Genomic DNA, 22328 nt, shown 5'->3' on the forward strand with positions numbered 1-22328 from the left:
AACCTATCTATTCAGAATCCATCTCATACAGGCCTGTTAATTAACTAAGACGATAGACGATACGTTTCTCTCTATAGTGGCCATTGCTTCATAAGTTCCATACCACGTGCTTTCAATTCAAGGTGATACAAAGACCTTGTGATACAGAATTTTATGATTCAGGTTGCCTTGACTTCTGCATTTGATGCCAGATTGTTTTGGCATGCCAGCAGCATAGCTGCACTTCTGGTGACTACTGCACTTGTTTCTGTACCTGGGCCAGAAATGTTTAAAGAGAAAATAGACGTATAGTACCACCTCCAGTGATCTGGGTTCCTGAAGGTTCTTGAGGAATCATTACAAATCCTCTTGATCAAAGCCCAGTAATAGACATGCATGGAAACCATGCTAAATTAGCACACCGAAAATCTCCCGTCTGCTAGGTGCGGCTGTTGAATCAAGAATCCTGAAGGGGATGTGTAAGAAATGACATGAGGAAGATGGGAGATATCCATACAGAGTATATTAACATATTACTTCTGGTGTGTTTGATGGCTCTGTGCCCAAAATACATCTTAACACTCTGGGTGTTGAAAGCCTTTTCATCTGACAAACGCTGTGTCTGTCACTCTAATGCAATCGGAGGTCTGAGGAATTCTAAATCCCTGGTTTAAAAAGTATATGGGAAATAACAGTGTAACCAAACTGGCAAAGAGTACTGGGGGAACTTACGTGAGTCCATGTCTCTAGCCCTTTCTGAACAGGACAGGATCGGCCTTGAACATTTGAGAAACAAACAGGACAAATATAAAGGGGTGGAGAGCTACAGAAATTAGTTGTTTCCAAAACACAACAATGGTGTGAACAGGCACCTGATGAAATATATCGAAGACGAAGTTTTAGTCACAGGTATTTTTAGTAAAAGTCATGGACAGGTCACGGGCAGTAAACAAAAATTCACAGCCTGTGACCTGTCCGTGACTTGTACTATATCCCTGACTAAATCTTGGGAGTGCCGCGGTGCTTGGGGGGGACCTATGGGTGCTGGGGGGGGGGGCGGCCCAGGGGGGGCCCATGGGTTCTTGGGGGGAGGCCCGGGGGGGGGGGGCTGAGTGCTAGGGGGGGAGGCGGCCCCGGGTTCACAGGGTGGGTGCACAGAGGGGGCACCACAAGTGCTGGGGGGGGTGGTCTGAGGGGCGCTGAGGATGCTTGGGTGGGAGCAACCAGGGACCCCCGCTGGTGCTGGGGTAATGGAATTGGCAGGGCTGGCAGGCTCCCTACCTGGCTTCTCGGAAGCAGCAACATGTCCCTCCCTAAGCTCCTAGCTCCACGTGCTGCCAGCTCCGCAGCAACCATTGGCCGGGAACCGTGGCCAATGGGAGCTGCAGAGGCGGTGCCTGCAGGTGGAGGCAGCATGCGGAGCTAGGAGCTGAGGGAGGGTCATGTTGCTGCTTCCGGGGGAGCCCCCCCAAGGTAAGCGCCACCCAGAGCCTTCAACCCCTCCTGCACCCCAGGCCTGAGCCCCCCACCCACACCCAAACTCTTCCTGCTGCTGCAGGGGTGGGGGATGGCCTGAGACTGGGCCCAGGGGCTGCCTGAGCCAGCTGCACTGGCTGCTGCAGAAGTCACAGAGGTCATGGAAAGTCACAGAACCCGTGACTTCCGTGACAAACTCTCAGCCTTAAATATACCACATCAATAAAGGGGAGGGAATAATATCATTCCTCACTAGATTCCTACCTGCCATGTAAAGTGCAAGTATCCATTTTAGCAGAGAGCCTGAGCTGCTTTCATATGATTCTGTGTCAAGAAGTTTCTGGCCAGGAGCTTTTCCATGTAGAAAAGACACTGAAGAGACTTGCTAGCAAAATGCCCATCTGTAGGAAAAGTCCACAAACTGATATACAGGAGGAGATGAGAAAGCAAAGCCACTGCTGAGAATTTCTTCTTTGTACAAGGAGTCTTTGTTCTTGTATATTTAGGCTCTATTCTCTGGATAACTTTCAGTGACGATAAGGTTCCATGATTATAATGTTATCTTACTTTCATTGCTTAGGACCAGCGTTTTAAAGGAGACAATAATAGTTTGTTCCACCAGGCATAGTGTGGCCTGTCTGATTATTCAGGATCACCGCGCTTTTTATATGTAGAATATCCATCCCTCTTTTACATGCACACCACCGCATCTTTTGTAAAGCAGAGGTTGACCGAGAAAATGTACAGTCGATGAGTCATGTGCTGGAGTTGTAAATATATGTTGCTAGAAATAGAGCAGTATTTTTATATATCGTGCCAAAAATGAATAGCCAGTTCCTACCTCTGTATAAACATTGAACAGGCAGTTTATATTTATTAGGACTGGATTTATAGACCACTTCCCTTTAGAGTAACAGCCATTGTTTCTTTTTATGAGCTATTAAGAGAGGGGGAAACATTTCAGTAGAGCTACTATTTGTAAGGTTTACTAAAGGAACGCTCAGTACATTTGTATTGTTATATTCACTTCTGAGTAAGCCACTAGGCTCTTCCAGTGTTGTGCAGACAAGATAATAGCACATTCTTTGTCCCCCAGTTTTGTGGGCAGCATGTCAAACGCATTAGCAAAGTGAGTCAATGTACATTGAGCCACAAGAGGATAACGGTTAACTAATGCAACCTGCTCATGGAGCTACTCATTTAGCTCACGCAAGTGAGGTCTGCAACGTGGATCAGAAGATGCTAGGTCCAAACATGTTTTGCAGGCAGAATTAGTGAGTGCCAGCTCTTGGAGTCATCACCCTTCTGCCTCTGAATCTTAATATTCGTGAGTTGAGGCATACTCATTTGTAGCTCTTTCTCTTAATCCTGTCACTGTTGAAGTCAGTAGTAAAATTTCCACTGATTTCAACGGTGCAGGATCAGGCCGTAAAATGATTGTGGAATGACAATTGGATAGCCTACCGGTGAATCCACTGCCACATGCCTTTCCCATCTTCACTGCAAAGCTTTCATGTAGCTCACAACAAAAGATCCAAAAACTGTCTGCTGGGTTTTAATTGGAGATGGGGGAACCTTTAGAATGTATCCAGCTTTTTATTTCTTCTGACAGCAATGTAGTCGGACAGCTGGTGTCCAAAAGAACTGTCTTCACATATCGTTTATTACTGTTCCTCAGCCTTGGTAGAATTGTTGCTTCAGGGCTAAAGTTCAACAGTTGTGGCACATTTTAGCAGAGCCTTAGTAGCAATGCTAGAGAGTGGTAGGTTTGTAGGATGCACTCATTAAGACAAAAAGTTACGTATGCCCTTTGTTTTGTTTTCCATTCCATTGTGTCACGCAGAAGACTTACTTGGCTAGAAAGATTTTTTTTTTTCTTGGAGCTGGTTGAGATTTTTCAGCCGAAAATGTGTTTTGATGAAAAACAGCCTTTCGTCCTCAATGACGTGTTTGCAGAAAATGTTTTGTTTCACTGTATTTTTTCATTTTCCATGAAAAACCAAGAAAGCATGAAAAACTGGGGAAAAGGAGATTGAAAGAGGGGGTGGGGGGGACAAAAATATTTTTGTCTCTGAAATCTGAGCATTTTTTGGCATCAGTGTTGTGTTAAAAAGCCAAAACTGTTTCACATAAAATTTCAGAGAAAATTAAAATTTTCCATGAAAAACACTATCCATTTTTTGACTAAACTCTGATTGTTTCCTCATGAATTTCCATTTCTTGCTTTTTGGCCAGTTATTGGTATTACATAATTGTTATATAATTATTAATATGACTTTAACATTTTGATTTTTGTAGCGCATAGAGGCCAACCCTGTTGTGACTGTCTGTGCTGTACTATTTTATTTGTTGTGTACACCGTCATTAGAAGGGACCTCTTCTGGATCATCTCATCTCATCTAAATTCTGGCCTCTCGAGAGGATTCTTAGCGATACGTGTTCAAAACCTTGCCCTTCCTTTTTTACAGACGTAATTTGCACCCACAATTTTTGCACCTGCAGTTCATTTGCAGGAGAAAAAAAATACAGAAAAAACTTTCATTGGTACAAAGAAAAGGAGTACTTGTGGCACCTTAGAGACTAACCAATTTATTTGAGCATAAACTTTTGTGAGCTACAGCTCACTTCATCGGATGCATACTGTGAGCTTACAGTCTAAAGAGCCAAGTTGTGCAAGACATCCATGCAAGAGAGATACATGAAGCTCCATACAGTCTCAGGGCTGGAGCTATTTCAGACAAGGCCCTCTAAATGAAGGTGACCTCCATTCTGAATAGGCCCTTTAGAGAGGAAGGATGGGTCTGGAAGTTGGGGCACTACCTAGGCCTTGAGAGCCCTGGGTTCATTTCTCTGCTCCACCTATACTTCCTGAATGCCCTTGGGCAAGTCACATAACTTCTGTGTGCCTCCGTTTCCCATCTGTACAACAGGGCTAACACGTCACAGGGGCGTTGTGAGGATCAGTACATTAACGAGTGTGCGGTGCTCAGATATTATGGCGATGGAGGCCATATAAATACCTAAGATATTTAGAACTGGAATAGAGTAGAATTAAAGATCCCATGGTGCTTTTCATTAAGATCAGAGGGTTTGCCCTGCTGTTCGTGGCAAGAATTTCCTCTCCCACAGTAGACTGCCGTGTGCCACTGAGCAGCTGCCCTACACCCTAGAGGAAGCTGTGTTCCAGCAACACCAGGTGTGTATAGAGAGTTGTAACTAAACACATTGTAAATTCATTGATCCAGGTGCCATCTTTTTGTTATATGTGAGTACACAGCACTTAGCTCAGTGGGGCCACAATCCCTGATGAGGGCCTCTGAGTACTCCCACTACAAAGAATAATAATAAGTAATTTTGGACGACACATAGAATATAGCAAATAAAACTAGCATTAAACAGAGCAGCGTGACAACATTTACTCTCCTTTGAGTGCTGGACCCATGCCATACATACAATATTTCAGTCCCTAAGTATTTACAGGGAAGCAGGAAGGATGGTCTTGTGGGTTAAGTGTATGTCTCAGAGCTAGGAGGTCTGGTCTCTGTTCCTAGCACTGCCATTCACTCACTGTGTAATCTTAAACTGGGTAGGCCTCAGTTTCCCCATATTTAAATTGGGATGATAATCATTACCTGCCTCCCAACAACATGTGGCGGTTAACTCATTAGTGTCTGTAAAGTGCATCGAGAGCCTTAGATGGGAGGAGGCGGTATGGAAGTGCAAATTATTGCTGCATTGAAATATTTGTTTCTTTCTCTCCTCCGTATGGAATAATGACTTACCATATTTCCCTGTTTTCTTCTCCTACAGGTTACTCTGGCCAGGACTTTGACTGGGCAGATTATCAGAAGCAATGTGGAGCAGAGGCAGCTCCTCACTTTTGCTTTAGAAATGTAAGATCTATTCTCCCTTTGTGATGGTGTTGATCGAAGCTTGAACAAACCCACTTATTGCTCTGAACTAAGGGCCTGATCCTGGGAGAAAGTGTGTTCTTGTAGTTAAACCATTGGGCTGGGAGACGGGAGCTCTGCCACAGGCTTCCTGTGTGAGCCTAAGCAACTCACTTAATCTCTCCGTGCCTCAGTTTCCCCCTCTGTAAAATGGGAGTAATAATACTTTCTTTGTCTTGCTTATTTAGATTGCATGCTCTTCAGGTCTCTTACTATGTTTGTACAGCACCCAGCACGATGGGCCCTGATCTTTGTTGAGAACTGTAGGTGCTACCATGATTTAAAAAATTAATAATACTGTACAAGTCCATTGAGGTCTATGGAAAGACTCCCATTGACTTTGAGGGGCTGATTTGCTCATTGGAGTGTTTCTCTTGTTTCTGGGTTTTGTTTTTAACAGAAAGAATGAGGCGTACTTGTGGCACCTTAGAGACTAACACATTTATTTGAGCATAAGCTTTCATGGGCTAAAGCCCACTTCATCGGATGCATGCGGTGGAAAATACAGTAGGAAGATATAGTATATATATACAGAGAACATGAAAAAATGGGTGTTGCCTACCAACTCTAACAAGACTAATTAATTAAGATGGGCTATTATCAGCAGGAGAAAAAAAACTTTTGTAGTGATAATCAGGATGGCCCATTTCAAACAGTTGACTAGAAGGTGTAAGTAACAGTAGGCAGAAAATTAGCATGAGGAAATAGTTTTCAGTTTATGTAATGACTCATTCACTCCCAGTCTTTATTCAAGCCTAATTTAATGCTGTCCAGTTTGCAAATTAATTCCAGGTCTGCAGTTTCTCGTTGGAGTCTGTTTTTAAAGTTTTTTTGTTGAATAATTGCGACATTTAGGTCTGTAATTGAGTGTCCAGGGAGGTTGAAGTGTTCTCCGACTGGTTTTTTAATGTTATAATTCTTGACATCTGATTTGTGTCCATTTATTCTTTTGCGTAGAGACTGTCCAGTTTGGCCAATGTACATGGCAGAGGGGCATTGCTGGCACATGATGGCATATATCTCATTGGTAGATGTGCAGGTGAACAAGCCTCTGATAGTGTGGCTGATGTGAATAGGTCCTATAATGGTGTCCCTTGAATAGATACGTGGACAGAGTTGGCAGCGGGCTTTGTTTCAAGGATAGGTTCCTGGGTTAGTGTTTTTGTTGTGTGGTGTGTGGTTGCTGGTGAGTATTTGCTTCAGGTTTGGGGGCTGTCTGTAAGTGAGGACTGGCCTGTCTCCCAAGACCTGTGAGAGTGAGGGATTGTTCTTCAGGATAGGTTGTAGATCCTTGATGATGCTAAGTGAAGTCATTGAGGTATAGGTAAGTAGGACATTCATTGAGCCAGGAGGAAGCTCCATCATTTGGGAGTGTTTGAGTTTCCCTAATACAGCAGGAGTTGTGTGCGAGTGTGCTGTACATCATGACACTGCAGGCTCATAAAAGCTTTGGAAACCGGGCCTAGCTGGGCTGTTCTTAGGAATGGAGCTGTGCGTCTATGAATCTTAATGTATAGGAGTCCACCGCTCATTAAGCAAAGCATTAACCTTCTGTCTTTTCAGCGTTCAGCGCGCTTCTTGCCTGGTGTCCGTGTGAGAGAATGATTGCCTTCTTGATCGGAGCATGGCACCCATTAGCAATTCGGGCCCCAAATTCCTTTGAAACGGTACAAAGTAATACAGTGTTTGAACCAGGTGGGCAGCTGATTCCTTGTGGTCACTTTATGAGCAGTCATTCATCGGCCTGAAATGCTTGATGTCGGTGCAGTTTTGCCAGGCTCACTCCTCATTTTCTAGCCATAGAGTCAATTGCTGCCTGCTCTCATGCTCGGGCTGAGTCAGTGGGCTTTGGGCCTGGGATCTGAGAGGAAATGAAGGGGTAGAATCTTCTTTGGGCAGCAGCTTCACTAAAGCGCAGGGACTCTTAATAGCATTCGAAACCCTTGCATCTATGTGTGGTGCTTAGGGCTGTCGATTTGTGTGGCAGAAGACGCACAAGCTATTCCCCCACCTGTCATTCCCCTGCTATGCTACTCTGGGAGAGAATCGCTGTAGATCAAAGGGCACAAAGGGCACCTGGATTTCCCTGGGCAGCCTCTCTTGCAGTCCCCCCCAGCATGGAACTGCTGTGATGTGCAGAACTGGGTCACAGCACAAGCGTTTTAATGAGGAGCATACATTGCGGTCAGTGTCCCTTTGGCCACACCTACTTTCTTGTGTTCTCTGTCTTGCTTTGTCCCCGCTACCGGCATGATGTATCACAGCAAGCCTAGGAGCAGCATGGTGTGGCTGCTGTCTCACGTACATTACGCGCTTTTCCCGAGTTTGCCGTGCATCTTCCATCTTGTTAAACTGGGGTTGCACAGCAGCATTGTGCTGCCGATGGAGTGATCAGGGTCGGGAACCTTACATCACCCTTTCTACAGCGTGGCTTTTCTTATATGTCTGCATGACATATATATGACTGTATTTAAAGGTCATCTGATGTGTATATTAGAATCGTTATAGGTGGTCCTTCTTTCTTTCTTATTATGGTAGAGCTCAGAGGCCCCAAAGCCAGATCCAAACCCTATTAAAGGCACTGGAAAGACACCCATTGACATCAGTGGGCTTTGGATCAGGTCTCACCTCAGGTTGGGAGTCCCCATATTGTCCTGCATTGTACTATCCTGTATGAAAGGAACACCCTGCCTGGCAGAATTTATAATCTAAAACACAGGAACTGATGGAGAGTGGGAGTCAGGGATATGATAACATGCAAATAAATGATCCTGGTGGTGATTGTCACATTTCCTTTCCGTTTCTTTCTTTCTTTCCTTCTTTTTATCTGCCTTCGTTTTTTTTTTCTTTTCATTAGGCACTAGAGCTGTGCTCACAATGCCAGCCACCCCGAGATTGGCCTCCAAAGATTAAATCAGTTCTAATAACTTTTTTTTTAACATTCATTGAACAAACGCGTGTCTGTTATTATTTGACTCCTGATAAAACAGTTCTCTACAGAGAGCTGCTGTCTCTCCATTGTCATCTGCCTGACATCCCTACCATAGAATCATAGACTGTCAGGGTTGGAAGGGACCTCAGGAGGTCATCTAGTCCAACCCCCTGCTCAAAGCAGGACCAATCTCCCATTTTTGTCCCAGATCCCTAAATGGCCCACTCAAGGATTGAACTCACAACCCTGGGTTTAGCAGGCCAATGCTCAAACCACTGAGCTATCCCTTCCGACCCCAGCTGGTCCATTTGTTACCAAGCTAAGTGCGCCTCTTTGATGGAATGTTTATTACAAACTTGGGTTTTTTTTAGTCACGTCTTCCACCTAGCACAAGGAGACCTGGCAGCGAAGTGGATACATTGTAACCATTTCCCTTGGGGCTATTTAGCAAGCAGAGGCAGTTATGAAATGGATTGATGTAGCCAAATGCTTAGGAAAATAAACTGCCAGCTAACTGGTTTGCCATTGATTCTTTATAAATTAGCCTCCGGCGCTGCATCACAACAAAAGGAACCTGAGTGATGATAGATGGTGTTTCCTTGTTAGCTGGCATAAAAAGCATTTCAACAAACTCACTCTGATGTCTTGTAAACTTGGCCCATTCGCTGCTTTTAGAAGCGGGAAGCCTATCTGGGTGCTGGTGTGGTTTTGAATATTCCAGGTGATAAGGAAAGCATGGAAATAGCTCCCGTGTGCAACAAATTTTTTCATTTTTGCAAAAAATCTTAATGAAATAAAGGCCTCATCCTGCAGCCTTTAGTCACTTGAGTAGTTCCAGGGACGTTAATGACAACACTCATGTCTTGATGAGGAAAAGAGGTTGAGTTTAGGTTGGACTCAACTAGCATGTATTGGTTAAGCTTGACCGAAAGGTGTCTACTTATCCTAGTCAAGATGAAAGCCATTGTCCCATGGCTCATGTGTAAGGGATGCAGGATGGAACCCAATATTATCTTGGATTAATCACAGTTATTAATAATCATGTTTATTATGGTGATGTATAGGGACCAACCCAGATCGAGGTCCAATGTACTAGGTGCTGTACAAACACGGAGTAGCAGGCAGTCCCTGCCCCAAAGAGTTTACAGTCTACATAGACAAGACAGACACATCGTAGAGGAGAGGAGTATAATACATAAGTAGAGTGAACAGTGTGATGGAGGAAAACGTCAGGTCAATTCCATAATTAGTTTGGAGGGGGGGTTAGTTAGGAAGGGGGTCAGCAAAATGGGAAAAGAGGTGAAGGGAAAGGGAGCAATGGGGATGGGGCAGGGGGGAATGTACCTGCATGAGCAGAAGACTCTTGGGATGGGCATTTGGGAAAGGCTGATGCGTGTGGGTTTGGGAATCGGAGGAGGTTTTATAGGGTCCCGGGGCTTCTGTGGGAACTGAAAGTGGGAATCCTTCTTTGTTCTGTTAGGTGTGTGGCTGTTTTGTTGTTAGGGTTGTGCGGGGGATGGGTGAATGGTCTGCTGCTGTTGTGTGCATTGTTGCAAATTGTGATTTTAATTTTCTGCCCACATGCCTGTCTATCTAGCTAAGGTCTTATATGGATCCCTGTTGCTATGGTATATGAGTGCCTCACAAAATCATGAACGACCAGATCCTCAGCTGTTGTAAATCTCCGCTGAAGCGAACACAGCTGTAGCCATTGTTATGAAGAGAGCTGAATTCATTCACACCAGCTGAGGATCTGGCCCAAAGGGCACACTTAGAAATAGGTGTGTGAACTCTTTGATTCAGTGTCTTTTATGTGTTGAAATCAAAATTACACACACAACCCTATGTTATAAAAATAAGTCAGGTTTCAATGTTAAGCACCCAAAAGTTAGGAAATGCCAGAATAAAGGTTGCCCAGGCAACCTTAATTCACCCCCCCACACACACTTGTGCATATGGATTATGATACATTCTTTAATAACATGATCGCATCAATGGGATCACTGCCTGGTTTGGTGCACAGGATGGATGGTGCTCACTTAATGAGCAGCTATTTTACTTGTTGTTCAATGTGTGGCCCTCTTACCCTATTTACTGAACACAGTTCATGCCGGATCTGAAGACAGAATGATTAACTGCCTCATGGTCTTTCTGTGGTGCGCATCACTATTGTATCTGAATGCTTCATTAGTGGATTTATTTTCTTAATAATCCTGTGAAATGAGTAGATATTATCCCTATTTTACAGATGGGGAAACATGGACACCAAAAAACAACGGTCAAAATTCCACTAATTTTGGGTACCCAATTTGAGACACCTACCATTTGATTTTTCAGAGTACTCAGCAGTGGCTAGTGAAATACCGAGACACCCCGGTGGTTGGTATCAAACCTGGGACCTTGGGAGCTAAATGCATGAGCCTCTGTACTGCATGAGCTAAAAACCACATGCTTCTTAGTTAAGGCCGTAGAAGACTCATTAATCTCTAAGTGGTCTCGGTGCCACTAGAGGGGACAGAACCCCACACCCAGGAGGTGTGTGGGTTACACTAGCATTTTATCTGTTCACTCCTGTTGACTTCAGCTGCAGCTGCTTGACACTTCTGCAAATCAGACCTCAGAGTCTGCCTAGTATCACATAGGAAGTCTGTGGCAGAGACAAGGATAGAATCCAATTCTCCAGGGCAGCAATCAGTTGCCTGAATTATGAGATCATCCTTTCTCTTCCTGCAATCCCCTGCTTCTTCACTGCACCTTTTAACTTCAGCAACAGATGAAGCAGGGGTCCCACAGACAAGAAGCCTTCTCTACACAAACCTGATTCATCCCAGAGTAGGTCCATCCTGCTCACTGACTGAGTCAGCGGTCCTTCTGAAAAACTAGCGTGTGGTTGTGTAATTAAAGATTGTATCATAATGCAAACGCACGAGGGGGCCAAATTTAGGTTGCGCAGGCAGCCTTAATTCTGGCATTTCCTAAATTTTGAGGGCTTGATTTTGCAGCCATGATAATGTTCTTTTAACATAGTTTTTTGTGGGTAATTTCCTAGCTTTTTAAAAAAGCAAACTGGAACCCCCTCCCTCCCCCCCCCAGGAATTCTATCATGTGGCACCATATTGACACCCACGTGAGTCATCAGCAGGGTTGGAATCTTTAGATCTGTGCCACAGACCTCTGCCACTTGAGCTAACAGAGAAACTGATAGCAGTAGTAGGTTGTTATCCTGTGGAGGTGAGAGTGCCCTAGTGGGCACAGACTCTTCTTCCTGTTTCTCTCCCAGCTAGATCCCATCTGCCCTCTGTCTTCCAACCAGTCCCTGCCCTGTCTCTTCCCTACCCTTGGCTCCTTGTCCCAGTCCCATTTTCCTCACCTAGCCAATCTCAGTCTCCACTCCACAGACCTCTCATCCCCGTCTTAATTTCCTTGCCCAGCCAGTCATGAGCACACCTCTCTGGATTCCCTGTCCAAGTCTCCCCAACATCACTCCTACTCCCAGTCTCCTTGCCCAGCCAGTCCCAGTTCTCTCGTCTCCACTCCTCATTCTATTTCTCTTCCTCATCTCTTCCCCCCCCCCCCCCCCGCAGTCACCCACGTTCCCCATCCCCACTGACTCCCAGTGCCAGTCTCCCTCTCTGGGCTTCTAGCCCAATCTCAGCACCCCAGCCCCTTGTCCCAGTCTGTTTACCCCGCCAGTTCCAGTTCTCCCCCCCAGCTCCTCACCAGATCTCTCTCCTGATTTCCTCACCTGCTTTCTCCCTCCCTACTGGTTCCCAATTCCAGTCTCCTTGCCTAGCCAACCCTATTCCCTGCCCTTTGTCTGATCTCAGTATCTCCCCCACTCATTGGCTTCCAGTCCCTCCAGTTTCCTTCCTGGCTCCCAGTCTCCTTGCCTAGCCAGCCCCAGTCTCCTCCACTCAGCTCCCAGCCCCAGTTTCCCTCTTCTCCCACTCCAGCTTTCAGTCCCAATCTCCTCCATCCCATCCCAAGTCTGGCTCTTGTCCTCTCTGCATTCACTCTGGCTTCCTCTTCCCTGTTGCCTGGGGCAAGTGGGGCAAGGAGTGGGGAGAAGGAATGTCATTGACAGAACAGGAGAGACATTTTCCCTGCTTCAATTCCGGTTCCCAGGCAGAGACACAGACCTGGCCTGGCCCAGAGCAGCTGGGAGCTGCAATTGCAGGGAGTGTCCTGCTAGGCCCCCTGCAACTCCAGCTGGAGCACGCCCAGTGCAGGTGGAATCTTTGGGGAATTAATCTGCCACTCTCTAACAAGTCTACTGAGCACGTGCTCATTGTGACTTTTCAAAGACTTATTAGTCGGCTAAATTTGGGCAGAGTTTTACAGGGATAGCAAAAGGCACATCCCTGCCACAAAGGCCCACCCCCTGCTAAATTTCAACTCCCTGCACCAAATCATTGAGAAGCTAGAGCTCGTCAAAGATAAGACCAGCAGAAATTTTTAACATGGACATTTCCCTAGTCTTGTTCTCGGAAACACCAAATCCTTGTGGCTAAAATTTTCCAAAATATTCAGCATGATGCAAACACCCAGCATGGAAAATTTCAGCCCAAGTGGTTAAAGTCTGGCAAAGTTATAAACAACGGAAAACAGGGTCTTCTAATGGAAGTGTCAGGCAACCTTAATAATCGGCAGTACTGCCAGCCCCACCTATAATAAAGTACACATAAAATAAAAAATCTTCAAACTTATTATATCACTCCGGAAAAACCAAACCTTAGTAATACACTAGGATAGATCTTGGTAGTAATTAACATTGACAGATACATGCTTATTCTAAAAAGGCTGAAAAATTGGCAAGGGCCATATTCTCAGAGCTGTGTGCTATAGATTAGCCATTACAACTCTTGGCCAGATCCTTATCTGGTGTACATCAGCAGAACTCAACACTTTGACATGAAGTCAACCTGTGTTCAAGTGAATGGAGCTATGTCCATTTCCATCAGCTGAAGATGTGGCCCTCTGTACTGAACTAAGGGCTTATCTACATGAATGTTTTAGTTTGTGGCAAGTGGGATGTGAATCTACTCCACAGTAGCCCTCTGTGGACTAACTGTCAGCTGACGCAAATTAACAGACTGTTAATGGGCTTTGATCTAGTCCTATTTCAAAGAGGACTAGATCAAAGTGTACTAACAAACTGTAGATTCACACCCCAGTTTGCCGTGAACTAATTGTTCTTGCAGACAAGCTCACAGTCAAATTGGGGAACTCTGTGAGTAAATGGATGCACAGTTATCTAATTTGTACATGCAGATTGAGGGTTTGCTCTGGAAATTTGGTTCTGAGAACAAAGGAGTTACCAGACTGGATCAGACCCATAGTCCCTCTAGTCCAGTATCCTGTCTCTGAGTGGCCAGCACTAGATGCTTCAGAAGAAGGTGCAGAAACCCGCAATAGGCAGATGTGAAATAATTTGCCTCCCCCACCTATGTCTCATTCTGGTCTCCGATAGTCAAGATTTGGCTTAAGCCCTGAAGCACAAGCTTGAATATCTCTTCCAGAAGTTGTCTTTATGATAACTCTGGATATTCTTCATACCCATCTAAATCCCTTTTCGAATGTTGGTGAATTCTTGGCCTAGGTGGTCCTAGATGTCTCCTGTGTTCTCCATGGAAACCAAGGGCGAGTCTATTTAAAGCCATTCTGTGCTGTGGTGCGGTGTTTCAGTGTTGACACTTGACCTCTTTCAGACGTCCTTCACCCGGGGCTTTACTAAGAACATGAAGCTGGAGGCTGTGAACCCCAGGAACCCTGCCGAAATATGTGTTGCTTCGATCACCTCAGTTAAAGGAAGGTTAATGTGGCTTCACCTGGAAGGTACGTTGAAATGACTGCAGTTCCATAGAGGCCTATTGCTTTTATGTTGTTTCGTAAGTTTATTCAAGCCCTCTCAATTGCTGTCCCCAACCCTGCATGCCTCACAGCTCCCCCCGGACACACCTGCTTTTTTAATACCGTCAATAAGGACTAAATTATCCAATGTTGTCCTTCTCCCTGCTCCCCCATTGACCAGACCACAGGGCTGCAGGACACTAGGTCACAGGGTCCTCTCCACCCACATGGCCAATACCAACAAACGCGATGGGGGGAAGCTTCCAAGGTGGCCTCTGAAAGGTCTCCTCACAACCGCAGAAGCTGTCTTCAGAGCTTTGGCCTGCCAACGACATAATTACATTTCTACTGGCCTTGGAACTCTGCTCCTGTCCCGCCATGCACTCTCATAGCCCCCAGCTTTCTACCTCCCTGACCCCTTTGCTTGACCCAATCAACCTCATTTCTTCATCGCCCTTCCCTTTTACTCAGTTTCCTACCTGTACCCACCCGCCTAACGCCAGGGAATGAAGCAGGCTTGTGCCAGCCTTCCCCCGGCCAGCTGCATGCATATTTTGCAGCCTTTTCCCCTGCTCTTTGTCTGCTCCTTCTCATTTTCGGCTGCACGCTCTTCTGTGCGGGGACTGTATATGGCCTTTGGAAAGCACTCAGCCTGTTGCAAGCACCACCACCCTACAAGTAGTAATGGCTCTGCAGTGGGGATAACTAATTGGGCTCACGTTCATCTCAAGAGTTTCTTTTCCACTAATCCTCTCCCCAAACGAGATGTTGACGAGATAATTATGGACAGGATCATGCCTATGTAACCCATGCCTGCTTGGTGGGGCACTTCGTCCCCCTCTAGTGGCAGCTAAAGATTGATGAGCCTGCTACAGGTGTGCGTCTTTTAGCTCAGGCAGTAGAGGCTCATGCATTAAGCTCTAGAGGTCCCAGATTTGATCCCGGCCACTGCCAACCAGCGTCTGTTGGTGTTACACAAACACTTACCTGAGTAGTTCTTTCTCCAGGGCAGCGCTCGGGTGAATAAGGACTCCTGGAATGAGTACAGCTTTGCAGAACTTGATGATCAGAACACAGTGATCCCCTTCCTTGTGCTGTTAAAATTATTGTCACTGAGTCACTGAAACAAGGAAGCAGACATATTAAATGTGTCTTGATTGGTGCTGAGATAATCTGGTGTTTCCATTAGGTGCTTGTAACATTTTGTATCATTCGTGCATGGTGTTGGTTCAGTGATCACCAATAAATAGAAAGATGCAGGCTATAAATAGAAGCTGCAGGCCTGGAGTCCAAAATAAAGCCATTAACTCTATTTTTGCAGAGTGGGCTGTTAGTCGTAGTTTGGGCACCAAGCAAGGATGTTTGTTAAAGCCATGTGAGAAAGAAAGAGAAATGTTTAACTAATTACTGTACATAGGGTCTAATTCTGCTGCGCTTTCGCTCTGGACAATGAATAGCGCTTTGTACTTCCGTAGCACCTTTCTCCTTAGATATTTCAGAGGGCTTGAAAATATGCTACAGTGGGGGTCAGGATGGGGTGGAAAACGACAACAAGGCAAGTGCACAGCAACCCTATGCAGTGGTGTAGAAAAGGAAGTAAAGAAAGATACAATGTCCAGTGACATGTGCATGAGGAAGGGAGGTTGACACCATGTAATCACTTGGGTCTTGATCCTGCATGGAAGCAGAGGGAAAGGTGCTAGGAAAACCAGGACAGGTGTGTATGAGCCACTCACTTTAGTCTGTTGCTTCTCCATCCAGGTAGATGGGTAGAGAAGCAACTCAGCACTCTAATCAATGGCTGTTGAGCAATTCATTTACATGTTTTGGATTAGGGCCCAGCACCCTCTGTCTCCATGCGCCAACCCCCTCCTTTCTGGGCTGTGCACCCATAGGAGCGGAGCAGGCAAAGTGAGCTGTGCTGAGTATCTTGCACTTTTCATCACCATCTGTGTTTGCTGCATTTCCCCACTGCACTGTTATGCATACCCCCCCCTCCTCTGCACACAGCAACAACGGAACTGCCAGACTGGAGCATCTAGTCCAGGATTCCGTCTCTGACCATGGCCAGCACCAGAGGCTTCAGAGGAAGGTGGAAGAACACCTCAGTAGGCGGATGAGGGATAATCTCCCCTCTACATGGGTCTCCTCTTGATCTCTAATAGAGATTGGTTTAAGCTCTGAAGCATGAGGTTTAATATCCCTTCCAAACTACTTATCATCATAACTCTGGGTCATCTTCTTATCCATATAAGTGTCCCATCCCTCCTTGAATCTTGCCATGGATCAAGCCCCTAGTTTGGAATTTGACCACGACAATGGAGCTCAAAAGAGTGTTCTAGGATAGTTACTGACCACAAAAGACCAGGATCCTGGTTTTATGTCATAGCTGAAAGGTGCCATCTTGTACAGTCTTGAGCCCCCGTACACTGGGCTGGGGTGTTCGTTCAGTACAGACAGATTGCCGCTTCCGGAATAAAACACTCCCCTCCTTGGAGGTATCTCACCCAGATACCACCTAAGCCCAAGCTAATGTAAGAGAAGTCAGAAGCTGCTGTACTTACAGCTACTGGCTTCATTGTCGTGGCAGAACCCATGTAAGATCAGCTGTGCCTAGTGGTGTTCCATGGCAAAGGGAAGGGAAAAGGCTCTTTAAGAACTAATTTCATGGCCAGGTTTTGCCCTCAGAGGCATCTGCATCCCCTGACTGAAGGCAATGAGAATTGGATGTGTGTATTTAAGGGTGGAATCTGTCCCTTTGTTTGCTTTCTGAGAATCCTGAAAACATTTAAGGCACTTTTGATGGTCCATTGGCCTGCCTTCACCAGCTCCTGTCAGATTTATGTTTCTGGCACATTCCAGGAGGCTGAGGTGTGGCCAGTTTGTTACGGTGCCCGAACTGAAACAATCAAAAGGGCAGCACCTAACCACACATACAAACTGAGTCCCAGGTGTCATGATTCCATAGAACTGATTTCTCAGGGCGTCTGATTCTGAAGGTCCCGTTCGCAATTTGAAAGGTGCTGTACAATACAGGGCAAATGTCTTATAAAGTATCACGGGGTAGCCGTGTTAGTCTGTAGCCACAAAAACAACGAGGAGTCCGGTGGCACCTTAAGGACTAACAGATTTATTTGGGCATAAGCTTTCGTGGGTAAAAAACCCACTTCTTCAGATGCATGGAGTGAAAATTACAGCTACAGGCATAAATATCCTGGCACATGAAGAGAAGGGAGTTACCTCACAAGTGGAGAACCAGTGTTGACAAGGCCAGTTCAGTCAGGGTGGAAAAAAAGTAGCATTTGAAAGGCACCGTGCAATGTAACAGTAAATATATTGTGAAATAGCAACAGCATGAGCACTCTGGCCGCAGGCTCCGATCCGGTAGGTGCTCTGTTCGATAGCACTGGGAGCTCTTTCTTCCGAGCGCTTTCAGGATACACTCCTTGGTGCTGTGATTGTGTTGATACCACCCGGTCATGGTGTAGCTGTGCCTTTCTAAGGCTGTGGTCAGGTGCCATTCAGCGTGTCAAGGCATTAAGTAAATCCCAGAAGGACTCAATGATGTCACTATTGTACAGCATCCCCGAACTGATACTTAAAATCACGGATACTAGATACAGGCAACCACAGGTTTATTCCGGTGACCCTCAAGAACTCCACCGGCCTACTCAGACTTTGCAAGTTAAAAACCAAGGATGGTGAGTGGGACATCACAGGAGCTCAGTGTCGTGGGGTCCTGAGCTTCTCCCCTCCTAGCAGAAGGTAGGAGCAATCAGAGGAGCAATGGAGGAAGCTTCCTCCTGCAGAGCTCAGGAACACCTGCATCTGCTTCTGTGCAGCAGAGCCTAGGAGCTCAGCTGGCGGAGAAGGAGGAGGAGAGAAGAATGAAAGGGTCTGCCCCTCACCCCCAAAGCCTCATGTGCACTGGTGGATCAGTATCCTGGTTAGTGCCCGGCTGGTTTATTTCTCAAAGCTGGGTTACAGTATCACACAGGTACCAGTACAGTAAAGGTGAGTTTGTGTTTGTGCTAAAGCTGTATGAATCTGGGCACTTCTGGATCTCATGAATTCATGCAAACTCTTTTGGCCTGTTGTGGGTGTGACAGGATAAAACAGCCAGGAAAGGGTTCAGGGCTAGTCACATGACTCAGTGGGGGATTTAAAGGAAGGATGTGTCCTCTTTCTGGAGGCATGGGAAAAGCCTCTGGGGTCTGCAGCCTCCAGAAAGAGAATACACCCTTCCTTTAAATCCCCATCTGGGTCACGTGACCCGCGGGTGGCCCATAACCCTTTCCTGGCTCTTTGACCCCGTCACTGTGGGTTACCTGCCACTTCGTTTCATGTGGCATCGCTCGTACGAAGCTGAGAAGTGTCAGGGCATCCTGTGATGTGTGGTGAGAAGTGCCCTAATGGACTCAGGCAGGCCTGACGAAAACACAGACACGGAACCCCAGGCGCCTCCGTCATTGCGCGGACGGCTCACTGTAGAAGAGACAGTGAAGGCAGACGTCGCGTGGAGTTTAGCTTGAGCAAGCAGCATCATGCTGTCGTCAAGGCGACGTCAGGGTCTCTCTGATCAATCCCACTGTCAGTGTTTTGTAACTCACTTGGTATCTAACTAGAAATTCCATTTGACCAGAACCTTGGCTGGGAGATTTTAGCTGGATGTAAAATAGGCAGCATGTACCCTGTCCTTACTACATCCCTGCTTCATGCCAAATGCTGCTTAGCATGTGAGAGCCGATGAAGTCGTAGCTCACGGTGGCCCAGTCAAAAGCTGCATGACGCAGATGAGAAACAATGGGGTGCAATGGATAGGGCACTAGAGCAGGACTCAGGAGATGTAGGTGCCATTCCCAGTGGTGCCACTAACCGGCTGTGTGACCTTGAGCAACTCACTTCACCTCTGCTTCCTTCATTTTCCACTGGAAGCTCTAGTGCAGGGATTGTCTCACTATGGCTTTGTCACACTAGAATTTTTTAACTCAAATTAATTGATATGCCTTTAACTCAAGTTAGCTAACATGACTGTACATGCTAATCTGGACACTCCACAAACCTTTGTTCCAAAGTGTGGTTAAAACCTTGGCATAGCCACATCCAGTTGTTTATGTACAACACTGAGCCCGGTGGGGGACCTGGTCTCAGTTGGGCCCTTTAAGAGCTGCATTAATATAAATAAAAAGATGCATAGATTCGTGTTAGTCAAAGTTCGGTGAGGGATTCTAACATACGCATTGTTTCAAGTTATACACCTCAAGGTGCAACATTTTGGACTGAATTTGTAACTACTTATCCAAATCAGAAATCAGTTTTCCTTGAATCCTGCTTTGTTATCTGAAATTCATCTGCACACTAGAGCCCTGATCTAAAACTGATCCACTAGTTCCAGTCCACTATCCTTTCTCCAACAGTGGTCAGTACTAGATACTAGAGGAAGGTACGAGAACCCTGCAGAAGGCAGATATCAGATAATCTATCCCACACCAGGTCTCATCCTGACTTCTAATACTCAGGGCTTGGCTTAAACCCTAAGTATATAAAACAACCAAAGCATACAATCAAGGAATTTCACAACACCAAACAGATCAAATGTTCCAGTTGTGTTCATAAAAATAATCTCCACCAACCCAGCACACGGTGGGTGCGTCTACACTAGAAATGGAGGTGTAAATGCCAGCTCGAGGAGACATACCCATTCTAGCTCTAACTGAGCGAGTGCACTAAAAATAGCATCATAGCCTCAGCAGTACAAGTGTTGGGAGGGGCAAGCCTCCTGAATACCTAGCGTCTCTGATAGGTATGTACTCAGAGCGTGCCTAGCATCTCCGATAGGTATGTACTTGGGGCAGCTAGCCCTTCCCGTCAACATGGCTGCATTCTATTTCTAGCACGCTTACTCAATCAGAGCTTGTACAGGTATGTGGGAATTATATCTCCAGCTCAAGTGTAGACGTACCTTGTGAGGAAACTCATTGAGCTCCAACATAGTGTAAGTCTCCCAGAGGTGTAAACGAAAGTAACGCGGTGCCTTTTACCTTTTTAGTGTACATTTATTAAAATTTTGAACCAAAAAGTCACCGCGATTCAAAGAACTGAAATTTTTCAGTTCAACAATCTCAGAGCTTTTTTTTACCCAAAAGTTTTTGAGTCGGGCATTTTGTCAACCCTGACGCTGTTTTGCAAACAGTTTTGGGTTCTATAACACATTGTTTTTTGGTTTAAAAAAAAAAGTTTCATAAAAAATTCCTGACCTGCTCTAATTATGAGCAAGCGTGTGATATCCCCTCAAAAAGCACCTTTCACCCTGGATTGTCCCATTGAAGCTTCCAGTACTACTCGTTGTAAGCAATGGCATCACAGTTTGGCCCTGTGACAGTTACTGTTCTAGTGAATGCTATGTCCTTAGAATAGCTGATGCTAAAGGAGGCTTTGGAAGGGACATAAAACGTCATGTTTCAGCTAAATCTGTAAGCGTTAGGGATTCAGATGAGATTTTGCTGGCAGCTGTCAGGGCTGGGAGATAGGCGACCAAGTCTAGTGGTTTGTGACCTGGTTCAGGTGACCAGGAATCAGGCATGAGCCAGTCGAACTAATCCAGAGGGGGTCACGCACCATTCGGGTCACCAGAAGTCAGGCCAAGGTCAGGATACCAGGCATTAGGCAGGTCAGAATCTGTAGCGCTGGGTGAGGGGTCCAGGCAGCAGGCAGATTGTACCCAGTTGTGCCGTTCCAGTTTTGCAGTTCGACAGCAAAAACTGTGTCTGTAAAACAGGCTGCAGTAGTTAAGCCAGGTTGAGTTATACATGAGCGACCATTGCTGAATAAATCATGTTTTTGGCAGTAGCAAAATTCTGTAAACTTCATGCGGAGCATTTAATGAGTGGCCGTATAGCTCACCCAAAGCGGGAAAGATGCATAGGGCTGATATGAGACTATGTGTGTGTGTAACCCATCACTTTCTGTTACTTTATTACTCAGGATCTGCATTGTAAATTTTTACTAGTTCATTTTAGGTTTTAACGCTGAAGCTTTCTGGTTTGCATTTAGTAATAATGTATACCCTCTGCATAATATGTACGGCTACAGTAGGAATTTGGTGAAATAAAAACCCTATGCTAGTAATTTTTCAGGGACGAATTGGGTTTATATTTTCAAGAATTGCTGCTGAAGTTGCAATAATGTAATATATTTAATGGGAGATGGAAATGTTCATTCTTCATGCATTCTATTTTTATTCCTAATGTCTCGATTCTTGTGGCCATTTCTTAGGCCGTGAAGACAGTGATTGTAAAATGCATAAATCAAGCAAACAGAAATTGCAAACCAGCTGTTTCCAGTTTGTTATATGACTCAAGCTAAGTGCAGCAATAAGATGCGGGAAGTGACTGGTGGGGTTATCAGAAGCTCACGTAAAAAACGGTGCCAGTCCGGCGTGGTTGGATGTACATATCTTTGTTGCGTCAGCGTGGCAGGATGAGAAAATAAACATGATGGTGCGTCCTTGCTATTCGGAGTGGCAGCAGTTGTAAATTTTTAGGATCAAACTTTAATGTTGCACCTGTCGTAAGCAGAAAAAAGAAAAGAACATTGGATCAGAACAGTAACACAGAGCAGTTGCAGTAATGAAAGCAAAGGATGTCCTAGGTCATCTCAGTATTAGAACCTGCCGTGCTGGAACGTGGGACCATGCAGGTTGTGGCCTGCTGGCACCTCTGCACCACCACAGTTCCCATGGGTGGACCCTGTGAGGCTGGGCTCAGCAGGACGTACCACCCAGCAGAACTTGAGTGGCGGCCCCTTGTAGCCCACTGATCGGTCAGTACCAGTACTTAAATCAGGACACTATGAAGGGAAGCTATCTCGGCGGCAGAGACTGCTTGTCTGTCTCTGCTCCAGACCCTGCTTGTGATCGACCCTAGACTTTGACTCCCCACCCTGGTTTGGCCTCGACTTTGCTATTTGATTGCTGTCTGTAACCTGGCGCCTGACCCTGAACTTCTGGTAACCTGACCCTGCCTGCCTCCTGGTGCCTGATTCTCAGTCTGCCCATGAGCCTGTCTCAGACTCTGACCTCCTGGTACCTGGCTCCCGACTCCTGCTCTGACCACTAGGTATGACTGTCCACGTCCTGGTCA

The 22328-nt window shown here is 45.9% G+C and overlaps 1 protein-coding gene across 3 annotated transcripts in view; it reads left to right on the top strand.

Moving 5' to 3' along the window:
• The window catches only part of SFMBT2 (Scm like with four mbt domains 2), a 194804-nt gene that overhangs the window by 128716 nt on the left and 43760 nt on the right, over positions 1–22328 (top strand). For all 3 annotated transcript variants that reach the window (XM_077836919.1, XM_077836910.1, XM_077836926.1), the window contains exons 10-11: positions 5266–5348; positions 14046–14172. In XM_077836919.1, coding sequence (XP_077693045.1) covers positions 5266–5348; positions 14046–14172 — 210 coding nt within the window. The remainder of the gene's footprint in view (positions 1–5265; positions 5349–14045; positions 14173–22328) is intronic.

Source organism: Eretmochelys imbricata, chromosome 1, assembly GCF_965152235.1.
Source record: "Eretmochelys imbricata isolate rEreImb1 chromosome 1, rEreImb1.hap1, whole genome shotgun sequence".
In the NCBI taxonomy this organism is placed as follows: domain Eukaryota; kingdom Metazoa; phylum Chordata; order Testudines; family Cheloniidae; genus Eretmochelys; species Eretmochelys imbricata.